The following is a 13,875-nucleotide window of genomic DNA, read 5'->3' on the forward strand; positions in this document are numbered from 1 at the left end:
GACACGACGCAACGCAACACGACAAGTCACAACGCGACGATACACAAAGCGACGCGACGATACACAAAGCGACACGACGAGTCACAACGCGACGATACACAAAGCGACACAACGAGGCAAGACGAGTCTTGTGTTCTTCATACAAGAATGAGAGGGCAAAGAGGTGTCGATTACTTTAATTTCATCCATAGTGGTGATCCATAACAAGATAACGTTACACATTGCTCACAAAAATCAAGTTGGGAAGAGTGTAACACGACAGTGTGAGTAGTGGGGTTTGTGATATTACTGGCGCGATAAATGATGAGCCCCCCTCAGACTGATTTGGCTACACTTAAAAGTATGTCAAGATGTCCATATGAGCTTATTGCTCAAGTGTGCCACTCTGTCTAACCCAAGACTTTTGTAAAAAAAGCCCTCGGGAATTTCCCGTGAAATGATGACCCCCCTCAGATTGATTTGGCCATGTGTACAAAAGTTGCATCTGCCAAATTGTTGTCCATAAGCTTGTTAAAAATATGGCCCACTTGATATTGTTTTTGCTACACTTAAAATTAGGCCAAGATGCTCATAAAACCCACACCCACACCCACCCACACATATTTACTTCCGGTCCACTTCCGGTCTACTTCCGGTCCACTTCCGGTTTACTTCCGGTCCACTTCCGGTTTACTTCCGGTCCACTTCCGGTCCACTTCCGGTCCACTTCCGGTCCACTTCTATTGCATCATGTTGTGCAACAAATTATTATCCAATATTATACAACAAATTATTATACAAGAGCTTTTGCATTACATATCAGTTAGTATTGTGAGAGTGGTTGAAGAGTATGGACATGTTGTTGCAGTGCTCCTCATACAGGTCTGTTTGGTTTAATATATACAATTTCTTATTATTCATATTAAACATATTTCTGATATACTGAACAAAAGACTTATATTTTGTATAAAGGAGTGTGATATTTGACACATCCAGCTTGTCTGTTGTAATCCACTCATATTTAGAGTCAGGCTTATATCTGTCCCAGTTTGTTATACAAGATCAATACATGACATACGGTATTAGGTCAATGCCTTTCTATGCACACCACAACATACATGTCTGCACAGGCATTTGTGCTAGGTCAGTGCTTGTGTAGATCAATACTTATTCTACCTTTGTGCTTGTAGGCTATTAGCTTTACAACCTGTCATAGTTTTATTAAGTATAGAGTTTTGATTTGAACCTCAAGAAATCTTATATAATAAACCAACAACAAATCCAAACATATTAACACACTTAGTATACAAAGCACACTGCTGAACCCAACTGATATTTTGTATTAAGTATAGAGTTTTGATTTGAACCCCAAGAAATCTTATATAATAAACCAACAACAAAAATGCCAAATCAGAAATATTGTAATCAATGCAATAAGAATATATCCAGCCCTAAGTGGGCTAGGCACCAAAGGAATTGTGATCCAGAAAAATGCAGAACACCCACAAAAATATGCCCAAAATGCCATAGAAAATATAGCATGAAATATTTCACATATAAACATATAGGTACTTGTTATGTACAGCCCTCTACTTCATCACAGCCATCTACATCTTCATCTGGTCTAAAAAGGAAGCTTGAAATACCCAATAATCATAGACCAGCAAAGCAGCTACGCTATGCACCCATCCATAGCAGTTTTGCTGGCCAACTAAGGGATTACAGTTTTGTATCAGAGCCAAGATGTGATATTAAGAATTTTTTGAACAGTATAAATCCTGATGTGCAGGATATTCTAAATAAACAAAATGGCTCTTATAAGCTGTCCCTCAAATTGTTTACACAATATAAGAAACCAAATGGAACAAAATTTACACACCCCCACATAACAGAAACTGTAGCTATATATTCAAATACAAATTTAGACAAAATAATAAGCAGTTTGATAGATCAATTGAATATTAAACATTCTGAATTTGCTGCAAAAGAATCAGGATGGAGTTTATGTGGAACTCCACTAAAGTTATATATTAATATTTCTAAATTTAACCCACTACAAGGTTCCACATATTTGCCATTACCTGCCAATATCAAAAACAAAAAAGCCGTGGTTAACCTAGAAAATAATGATGAAAAATGTTTTCTGTGGTGTATTTTAGCTGCTTTGTATCCAGTTTTAAGGAATCCTGAGAGAATAAGTTATTATAAACAACATGAACACGATTTTGATGATGCTATGAAGGGCTTAGAATATCCAATGTCTGTTCAGAATATTGATAAATTTGAAAAAAAGGCCAGAAATATCAATGGTAGGCCATTATCTATTAATGTATTTATTTGTTCTACTGGTCGTCGCAATTGCCTGATAGAACCTCTCAGAATCAGTACACTTGATGATGATTTTGCTGTCTCAATAGATTTGCTCTTAATTGAAGGGGATGGGACATACCATTACACTTTGATACATAGTCTTAAAGCTTTAGTCAGAAAACAACAAGGCAAATCTAATACAATATTCAAGTTGTGTAGAAGATGTTTGACTGTATTTGAAAAAAATTAGAAAAATGGAAAATAGTGTTTGTGAACAGAATACAGAAATTGCTAAAAATAAGTTAGTTGAACATTTAAAATACTGTGGCAACCATAAACCTGTTCATATGGTTATGCCTAAGCCAAATGAAAATGCCAAATTCAAAACATTTGAAGCCTTGTTGGAACATCCAGCATATATAGTCTGTGATTTTGAATCAAACCTCAAACCCCTTGCATTCTGCAACCCAGATCCTGATGAATCTTCAAGTACATCATACCAGTTACATGAACCTTCTAGTTTTTGTTATATAATTATACAGAATGGAGTTGCTAGTGAACCACAATTATACATGGGACCAAATGCTATCAAAGAATTTGCACATAGAATAGAAAATGAGTGTTATGACATAGCATCTAATATCTTATTAAAATCAAAACTTATGATGCCTTTAACAGAAGAACAGATTCAAAATTTCAACAATGCAGAAAAATGCCCGGTATGTGATTCTGAATTTTCAGATACAAATATCAAGGTGCTTCACCATTCTCATACAGATGGTAAATTCAAAATGGCCCTGTGTAATAGCTGTAATATTAAGATCCAGAGACCAAAATTTGTCCAAATATTTTGTCACGGAGCATCCAATTATGATTTTCATCATCTGATCAGGTACAAGGGGTTTGACAAGCAGGATTTAAATATTTTAGCAGAAAATGATGAGAAATATATAGCTATTAGCAAAATAATTAAAGTGAATGGTGTTCCTATTTACCTAAGATTTCTAGATTCATACAGAATTCTGTCGGCTAGCCTTGCCACTCTAGCCAGTCAATTATCTGATGATCAATTCAAAATCACATGTGCTATGTTTCCAAATCAGGACCTGAAATTAATTAGGCGGAAGGGTGTATACCCATATGACTATGTTACTGATTTTTCTAAATTTCATGAGTGTGCTCTGCCATCACAACAAGAGTTCTACAGTAAACTCAGGGCATCCGGAATCACTGATGAAGATTATCACCATGCCAAGTTGATGTGGGACAACTTAAAATGCCAGAAATTTGGTGATTATCATAAGGCATATTTAAAACTTGATGTAACTCTCTTAGCCAATATACTTCAGGCATTTAGAAAATCATCGATGGAAAATTATAAGCTGGATCCAATGTATTTCTACAGTGCTCCAGGCATAGCATCGTCTGCTATGTTTTTGAACACTAAAATGCAATTGGATCTAATCCACGATCAGGACATGTATCTGTTTATGGAACAATGTATAAGAGGAGGCATGGTGCAATGCTGTCAGAGATATAGCAAAGCCAACAACAAATATATTCCCGATTATAATCTATCACGGCCATCAAACTATGTACTTTATGTGGATGCCAACAGCCTGTATGGTTATGCTATGATGGATAAACTGCCATATGCAGGGCTTGAGTGGGTTGAAGATTTCAACATTGAGGATCTTCAGGACTTTGATGACAGTGACTACGGCCTGTTCTTAGAAGTTGATCTGACAATTCCTGAAGATTTACACAACACGTTTTCTGATCTGCCGCCTATTGCTGAGTTCCAGTGTTCACCTGGCTCTAAACAAAAGAAACTAATGATGACTCTAAAACCAAAACAGGGTTATGTCATATATTATAAAAACCTCCAGTTCCTGATGCATCACGGTGTTCAAGTGACCAAAGTTGGCAAAGTCTTAAGGTTCAGGCACTCAAGATGGTTGAAGCCATACATTGATACAAACACCGAGCTTCGAACATGTGCAGTAAGCCAATTTGATAAGACCTTGTTTAAATTGATGGTCAATTCAGTGTATGGCAAAACCATAGAAAATGTCAGAACACATACTGATGTTAAATTAGTTACTGACCCCAGCCGGAGCATAAAATTGATAGCAAAGCCTAATTTCAACTACAGAAGAATTTATGATGACAATATGGCACTCTTCAACATGAAAAAACAAAGATTAAATTTGATAAGCCTATTTATGTAGGGGCCGTGATATTAGAATTGGCCAAATTACACATGCTTGAGCTCTATTATGATGTGCTGAAGCCTTTTTATGGTGATCGTGTAAAACTGATGTACATGGACACAGATAGCTTTATCCTTGATATTCAGACAGAAGATGTCTATCAAGATATATCACAGCCTGCATTGCTTAAATATTTTGATACCAGTGAACATACAAAAATTCAACCCCACAACAAAAAGGTGCCTGGCAAGTTAAAAGATAAGACACTTGGTGATGTTATTGTGGCATTTGCTGGGTTAAGGGCTAAGATGTACAGCTTTGAAACATGTAGTGGTGCTGTTGCCAAAAGAGCCAAGGGCATTGGTAGAGTAACTGTGGACAAAGAGAGTAGTGCAGATTGGAGAGTTCACAAACATCTATTGAGGATCGCCTTAATGGATTTCTCTCGTAAGGCATAATCCTCACAAGAGGACGCAGTGTTGCCAACTCCTTACTCGAAAAAATCACCAAGGTTTTTGGGGTAACCTAACCTAAAGCAAGGAGCTGGCAATTTTTGCTCGCAGTGTTGCCAACACTGCGCCCGAAAGTAAAGCTCGGTGGGGCTTGCCTTAATGGTTTGCTCTTGTAAGGCATAAACCCCCCCCTCTATTTTCGGACACAGTATTACCAACATTTTACTCGAAAAAAATCACCAAGGTTTTTTTTGTCTAACCTAACCTAAAGCAAAAAGCTGGCAACCTTGCTTAAGGCTTACCTTACAGTGCATAAAACAAGGTTGCCAACCTACTGGTACTTTTACCATGGCCTTTTACAAAAAAAAGAGAGAGGAGAGAGAGAGAGGGAAGAGTTAAACAACCGACAGCCTACCTACAGCTTTTTTGTCTAACCTAACCTAAAGCAAGGAGCTGGCAACTTTGCTTGAGGTTTGCTTTACAGTGCATAAAGCAATTTTTGCCAACCTACATATACTGGGCAAGGAGAGCCGGCAGTGCCGTAAAAGAGAGAGAGATGGTTGGATGGCAACACTACACGGGTTCAACGCCAGAAAGTAAAAATCGCCTTAATGGTTTTCTCTTGTAAGGCATTCGCTCATTACTGTTGCCAGCTATAGGTTTCTCTCGCAGTGTTACCAACTCCTACCTACACTTTTTTTTTACTTGGCAAGGGCTAGAGAGAGAGAAAAACTTATAGCTGGCAACAGTAATGAGCGAATGCCTTACAAGAGAAAACCATTAAGGCGATTTTTTAACTCTGGCAATGTTTGTATATCATAACCTTTGTAAACCTCTCTCGGGGGAACGATGTGCCACACACACACACACACACACACACACACACACACACACACACACACACACACATACACACGCGCGCGCGTGTATTGTAACGCAAACAAACAAACAAAATAATAATTGTTGTTTTTTAGGATTCCTGGCCCCCATAACCCCGCCAGGAGTGCGTGGTGCTCAACCAAAAAAGTAAAGGTTTTCCCGTACGGCCTTCGAACGTAAAATTGATTGACGTGGGGGGCGAATCTCTTTGGGGATGTTTTTCAATTTGTATATTTACCCGTGCATACTATTTATTATTAATTTAGCCGTGTTCTGTTTGGCATCTATTTCGAGCAGTTTGCCCGGCGGTAAAGTCTTATTGTTTTTACATTTTTTGATTTTTTTACGCAAGGCCATGATCTTGCGTATGCACGTGGCGTTTAGCGTGTCCTGTGAGAAATACACGTGAAGATCAGCTTCCGTGCAACCGGCTGGATTCGTGACGCCGCGATAAACATTAACTTCCGTGCCGGGCGGAACGGACGTTCCAGTTACATTTGATATGTTTGACTAATCGCGAATCAACGTACGGAAGCCGTTGAAAGGGGAGAGGCCGGCTGCGACCATGATGCTCGGGTAGAGTGACGTAAAGTCCAATGTCAAAATAATCTCATTCTCTGTTCTGCACAATTTGGGTCGCCCTAAACTCAGAGGCCTAGTGAGTTGGCAATACTGACACGACCTAGTTTTTGCTTATATTGTCACCGCAACCGGATGCGACGACGGGTGGAGAGAAGAGAGAGGGGGAGATGACTTTCGTTTTCTGTGGAAACTTCTGTAGAGAAGAGTAATGTTTTTTTTGCAACTGCACGCGATTATACAACTGTTTTGTGTGTGTTAAATTGCTAGCAGCTTTTTGTAGGTAAGTTTTGTTTTTTTTTTGTTATTTTTTTTTGCATGTGTGTGTAATAATTGCGAGTTGCGTTAGTGAACAGGAAGTAATATTTTGATTAAACATCGAAATTTACGCTAAACAAAAAAAAATATGAGCATACATAACGTGCGCTTGAAAAAACTATTTTTTATTGCGAATAACATAAAAGCGAGGTAACAATCGGAGGGAGGGGAAGGGGACGATGATCATAATCATGCTAGTTTACTCATGGTGGATGGTATTGACGCGTGTACTTTGGGTTGGATTTGTTGTTTTAAGTCTACTTTATACACAGTAATGTTAATCGAAACTGGACCTACAGTAAAATCCGCCGGGTATCGAACTTGGTGTTTTAAATTATACAAGTACACAGGGGGAAACTTTATTTTTTTAATTTGTTGATACTCTGGTTTGGATTTGTTTTTTTATGTCTACTTTATGCACAGTAAAACTAATCGAAACTGGACCTACAGTCACCAAAAAAAATCGACAAGGGGGGGGGAGATTTTTCGATAACTCTTTTACTGTTTCCAACGTACCTAGGTTTTTTGATAGACGACAACGACGGAGTCATCAATGAGTAAACATCTGTGAACTCGGTGAACAAGTCAATTTTTTTTTCAGTACGTCAATATTTTTTTTCTTATTTCTTAGTGAATGGGTTATGGATGACTTGCAACGACGAAGGCCTTCTAGCAACATGTACTTAGCTTATGCCTCTTCCACCGAACATTCAACACAAGAGGGCTGTGTTAAATATACAGAACAGCGATAACAAGTGTTTTTTTTTTGGTGTATATTGGCTGCACTGCATCCTGTTTATTGCAAAAATAATCCACAGTAAATTGGATATTACAAACAATACGAGTCCGAGTTTTGAAAGTGTAATGTCTGGCATCGAATACCCAGTGACTATTTCTGATACATCAAAATTCGAAACACGAGCACGAGATGCAGAAGGAAAACACTTAATCATCAACGTGTATTCCTATACGTTGGATAAACATGTTGTGCATCCCCGTCAGAATAAGCGATGTCGACGATGATGATGCTCGTGTGATTAATCTTCTTCTAATTTCAAACGACAGTGTTCACTATTACTGTCTCAGGAATATTATGCTTTTTTTTTCTCTATAAAAAAGAGAGATTTGTGTTGATTGTTTAGTTAAAAAGAATTTCCTAATTATTTGTTTTTTGTTACAAGAATTGTTTGAATTTCAAACATTCCTAAGTGTTTGCTTAAAGATTGATGCATTAACCTGTTAAGAATGTCACATTAATAATACCGACTCGGAAATGTCATGTCCTCTTCCTCTATAAAAAGTCATATAAATGTGCTAATTGGTTGGTTAGGGGGGGATTTTTTGATTAGTAAATTGAGGTTATAAATACGTACGTATAAAGGTTTTGCTAATATGGAATGCTAAAGCTTAGTACTTGGCTCTCTCAGAGATTCGAATTCTATTAGGTTAAACAGCATAGAAATTTCACAGCAAGAATTCTCATATTTACTGACGATATTCTTAACAACCTGTGTTTTGATTCCACTACAAAAACTGTATACAAAATATGCAGTCCCTAGAATAAAATGGATGAGACTTATGAACCTCGACCTATACAGTTGTACAATCTGGCAATGAATAGATGTTGTTTTTTTATTAAGCATAGCAGAGTGTTTTCGCTTATTTTAATATCAGGCAACAATGTTAGAAAGTGGCCCCAAGAATAAAATTTAAAATCACTAATGTGATATGAACTTTTTTACTTGTGTGTATTTGAATATGAAAGTGAGGTATTTTGAATAATTGAGGGGGACAATCACAAGTAAGCTTGCAATGGTATTGGGAGGTGTCACGAGTTCAAATTTTAGACGATTTCTGTTAATCTGCTAAGGCGATATCAGTACGAAAAAATTTGTAAAAAAAAAGAGGCTAATGGCAACGATGAGGATGAATAATGATAATTATGATGAAATTGATGTGTGGCACTTAGAAAACAAAAACTTCAAAGTGTATTGCACCAACAGCTACAATTGTCCCCCTCCCCCCAAAATACAAGGCAGTTAACAGAGGTGTGTATATTTGTTGGTTTACGAGTCTGAGGGCTTAAGTTAGTATATTCACTATAGCTATACATATTAAAAAAATGAAATGACCTGAGCAATAAAATATAACAATACCGATTCTGGCTTTTTTTGTCGGATGACGTAGTGGTAACGTTTGTTGCAATCACACCTCTGATGGTGTATAAAACTTAAATGTTTTGCATAACATGAAATATTGTTAATGGGAATGTGTTGTTTCTAATGTTAAATATAGAAAGCAGATAACAAGAAAAAAAGAAGAAAAGAAATAATGTTGCAGGTAGATACGGAGCCTCAGCCCAAACACATATATGATCAGACAGGAAGTCAACGATGCATTCATAACTAACATGTGATTATTCAAAAATTGAAATAGTACAGTAAAAAACAACTAACTAACTAACTCTCTATGTTTTTTTTTAAACCGGCACGAATGAGAAAGGAATAAAGGAGATTTTTACAGGAATCTTGTTGGGAAACCTGATGGTAAAGGACCAAAACGAACATGGAGATGAATCTAAAAGAAATCTGTAAAGATTGGAATAGAATATATATAAATTTTGCTCAGGATAAGTACAAATTGAAACTGTAACTAGGAATTTTCAGAATCAAGAGTGCTAGAGAATTAATTAATTAATTAATATTTAATATAATGAAGGTAGTAATATAGTATTCTTATTGAGAAGAGAATTTCTACAAAACTTATTTTTCCTCGTACGTTTACTAATAGCAGTTACATTTGACATGTTTGACTAATCGCGAATCAACGTACGGAAGCCGTTGGAAGCAGTTTGAAGACTGAAATGGCTATGGAAGGACACTTATTATAATGTTAATATCTTAGTATAATGTTTTGAGAATTGCTTCTCGATAATGTTTGGTATATAATTTAATCTGTTGTTAGATAAAATACATAATTATCAGAATTTAAGGATGGAAAATATGAAGAGCGAATGAATGATACGTTTGACTAATCGTGAAGATAAGTATCACAGTACGTTTTATCGTTTCTTATATAAACGTTGAAACGTTTAAGAACGTATAAGAACGTTTACTGAAACGTTTCAACGTTTGTTGAAACGACCAAAATAATCCTGTCTTGCACATCCCTAGAGCGTAGGGCTGAGAATGTTGTATAAGTAGAATAGGCAAGACAAGAAACTCCTCGCGACCTCACGCCCAAGCCATACGTAGGGGAGCATACCTGCACTATAAAGTTTAGTCGCTATCGGTTATGTCTTCTATGCCACTCATGTCATCCTCGTTGATGGGGTGATCTTCCAAGGAGCTATCATCTTCCAAGGGACTATCAACGTCAGAATCACTGTCGTCGGCAATATTGATAATGAGTCTCTCTGTTGCACTATCGATTAACGGTTCTGCCTTGAGATATTTATCCTCAATATTTTTAACGTGATTTGACACTTTTTCCCACGCTGAAAGTGGTAACGTGGCTATAAATTCTGTGCAGAAATTAGTAGCTGATTCCACAGTAAACTTCACGTTCTTTTTCGAAATGTATTGTTTCATGTCTGTCCATATCAGTTCTATCGGGTTAAGATCTGGGTGGTATGGCGGTAAACGTACAACAGAATGACCGTATTCTGCTAAGATGGAATCAATTTTGAACATCTTCAAACGGGGTTTGTTAAGTTTCACCAACGAATACAATTCTGATTTGAACATGTGTGCGTCAAAGGGGATGTTGTTTTGAACTAGCCACTGAATCATAGTATCTTTTCGGGAGGAGGAAGAAGGTGCAGGATTTATTTGTACGTTATGGTATGAGGCGTTGTCAACAACAACCACACTGTTTGGTGTCGAATTTGGGATCAACTTCTCTCGTAGCCACTTCTCAAAATTGTGGGCATTCATATCATGGTGGTAATCGCCAGAAGACTTTCCAGATTTGAATGTTAACAGTGCACCTGGAACAAAACCCTCTTCGCCGCCAGCATGGACAACAATTACACGTTGCCCTTTAGACACCGGTGCTTTGACGCCAGCCGCGGTTCCATCCAAGCTTCTTTCTTTGTTGTCGAGCTGTGAAAATGAGTCTCGTCAACGTAAACAATGGGTCGCCCTTGTCGACGAAAGATTTTTATGGCTTTGAGGTAAGATGAACGTAAACTTCTTATTTCGTCCTTTTCTATAAGCAGTTGTCTATTATTTTCTGCTTTTTTCCACTTAAACCCTAGATCACGTATTATCTTGCGCACACACCAGACACTGCCTTCAAACCCTATTCTTTGTTTCAAAACCCTTCGGATACCTTCTAACGTTGGCCTTTCTCCATCCGTAATGTGAAATTCGTGCACAACACGCCTAACAACACACTTATCGAACTCGTCTATATCACTCTTGATTTTTCGGCGAGGTCGTGTTTTATGGGGCGTTTCCGACCCAGCACACGGGTGAGAGAGTTTCTTGTCTCACCTCTTCTAGTTGAATGATCGACCGGCTGAAGAGGAAAGCTTTTAGTTCATTGAACTTTACAGAAAAGACACAAGACAGCAAACCAACACTTATCCTAACTGGATTAAAAACTAAAACGAAATCATACACAAGGCATTTTTTAACAATTTACTAGAACTCTGTAAAATGATTAACTGGATTCTCTTCCAGCGGCAAATTGTTGTTGCCTTGTTTGTTCCTGAAAAGGGAGTTTGGAACAGTTCGGGTTTTATCACAATTTCTACAAATCTAGCATGAAAAAACTCGGCCATCTGAATGTTATTATTGCATTGAGGACGTTTGAATTACAAGAATACTCAACTCTACAAAAAAAAATGTCAACTTAATCTACAAATGGAGAGATGAAACAGGTTTCGACAAAACATTTCTTTCCCTCTGATCACTCATAAATTGCTTCCATTATTTTTTCATTGTTGTGCATCAAGAATTTTGTTTTAAAATTTTGTTTACATTATATCATATTTGCTTTAACAACGTTATTGTCATAATTTTAACGTGCTTCATGTATGTCACTTCTGACAATTTGTAACATATGTATCGTATATTTATTTGGTTCATTTTAGTAAGGGTTGAATTATACTTGGTCTACTGTATTTTATTACGACAGGTATGGGAAGGATGGGCAAGTGCAGGTCACCTGTTCCCCTGCCTGATTTAGCACCGTACGCCACTGGTCAACGGTGATATATGGACATTTAATGATTTTTTTTAACGCCGCTGATACATGGACGTCTTCACGATTTTTTCCAGGAAGGGACAAGCATGGCATTTTTCTAAGCGAGGGGGGACAACAACAATGAGGCAGAAACACCCCAAAAAAATAGTATTACTCCCTTTAAAAAAATTCTTCAGTTTCACGTTATCATGTTCCTGCAACGCCCTTACAATAATTAACATATATTACTAAGACTGAAATAAAATTATATGCGTGAAATATGTACTTTTTCATTGACTTTCATTTCCGGGTGGCGTGGCCCCGCTTGGCCCCTCCCTTCCGGACGTCCATGCGAATGGAGAAATCATTCCAACCAGTCTCAGTTAATGAAATTATAAGGTGACTAGATTTGTTAAATCAATATACAAGAACAACAAAGAAAAATCCTTAATTGTTAGTTCTATGCATCATAAGCCACGAGAATCATGGAAGATCTATACTGTAATAATGAATTGAAGAAAATCATGCCGAGTTTTTTATTTTTAGGCTACCTGTTCACGTAGGAATGGAAAGGTGCACAAAAAGAATTACAAAAATGTATGTAAAAGAAAACCAAGTATTTCGATCAAGTTATTTCTATAATTGTAATAAAGAATGACCAATTGTTCTTTCAACTAAGTACAGTATAAGTTTCAATTTGTCTTTTCCGGGTTATTAACTTTGCCTTGCCTTTCATCGTATATTTATCATGATCCTTAATTTTAAACAAATCTTACATAAGTTGGTAAAAAAATAGGACACCGAAACTATAGGAAAAAAAATACTGTGATATAGAAACAAACACAAAGGAAACACCAATGACATTAACGCGGGTCAAACCAAAACCATTTGTCGTTGAGAGCTGAACTCACATCCACGAACTCGCAGAAAAATTCCCATGGAATTCGTTATTCGTCTGATATTAAATACCCAATGATGCTTTCTGTTATGTAATAGACACTTATGAAGTGAATACATTACGAGGGCCACTATTTATATTTTGTGCCTTGGCAACACTAATTGAAGTTAGGCCCGATTTGATGTTTGCACGGAATCGTCTGGCATTATTGACCATAACGTACTTCAAATGTTTTTTCAATAGCTTGATTTGTGTTGTTTATGTTGCCTTGGAGATTGCGCGACAAGAATAAAATGGAATTAACTCGAGAACATTTTCTTGCGATGATTTTTTACGATTTTCGACGTGGATTATCAAGACAAGAGTGCATCGATCAACTTACTTCCACATTTGGCGATGAAGCCGCATCCTTTGCCATTGTGAAACGCTGGTATAACGAATTTAATCATGGCCGCCATTCGCTCACCGACGAGATTCGCGAAGGTCGTCCAAAATCAGTTGTTGTCCAAGAAAACATTGATGCTGTGCAAAACCTAATACTGCAAGATCGTCATGTGACATACTGTGAGATTGAGGCAACCATAGGCATTAGTTCCACCAGCATATATAAAATATTACATGATCATTTAGCTGTGAGAAAGGTATGTTCTCGTTGGATCCCACACAATTTGACAAAAACTCAAAAAGACGCTCGCGTCAATTGGTGCAAACATATGCTCAATAAATACAATCGTGGTGCTTCAAAAGACGTATATAAGATTGTAACAGGTGACGAATCATGAATATATGCATATGAGCCGGAACGTAAACAGCAGTCGACTGTATGGGTGTTTCAAGATGAACCCAATCCAACAAAAGTTGTTCGCGCTCGAAGCACATCGAAACAAATGGTCGCCTGTTTTTTTGGGAAAACTGGTCATGTGGCAACTGTGCCTTTAGAGGAACGTAGAACGGTCAACTTTGAATGGTACACAACAATTTGTTTGCCAGAGGTCTTCGGTCAAATACGGAAAACAAACAAACGCCGTCGGATCATTCTTCATCAAGACAATGCCAG

At 37.4% G+C, this 13,875-nt stretch overlaps 2 protein-coding genes across 2 annotated transcripts in view; both read right to left on the minus strand.

The window, feature by feature from the left end:
* Positions 1-13,875, minus strand: part of LOC145984223 (uncharacterized) — a 497,863-nt gene that overhangs the window by 344,368 nt on the left and 139,620 nt on the right. The window lies entirely within an intron of this gene.
* Positions 10,009-13,236, minus strand: LOC145983783 (uncharacterized). The gene is made up of 2 exons (XM_083116831.1): positions 13,201-13,236; positions 10,009-10,833 (listed from the first exon to the last, which is right to left on the minus strand). The coding sequence occupies exons 1-2, from the start codon at positions 13,234-13,236 to the stop codon at positions 10,009-10,011; spliced, it is 861 nt and encodes a 286-aa protein (XP_082972957.1).

This window comes from Lepisma saccharinum, chromosome 2 (genome assembly GCF_977018435.1).
Source record: "Lepisma saccharinum chromosome 2, izLepSacc3.1, whole genome shotgun sequence".
In the NCBI taxonomy this organism is placed as follows: domain Eukaryota; kingdom Metazoa; phylum Arthropoda; class Insecta; order Zygentoma; family Lepismatidae; genus Lepisma; species Lepisma saccharinum.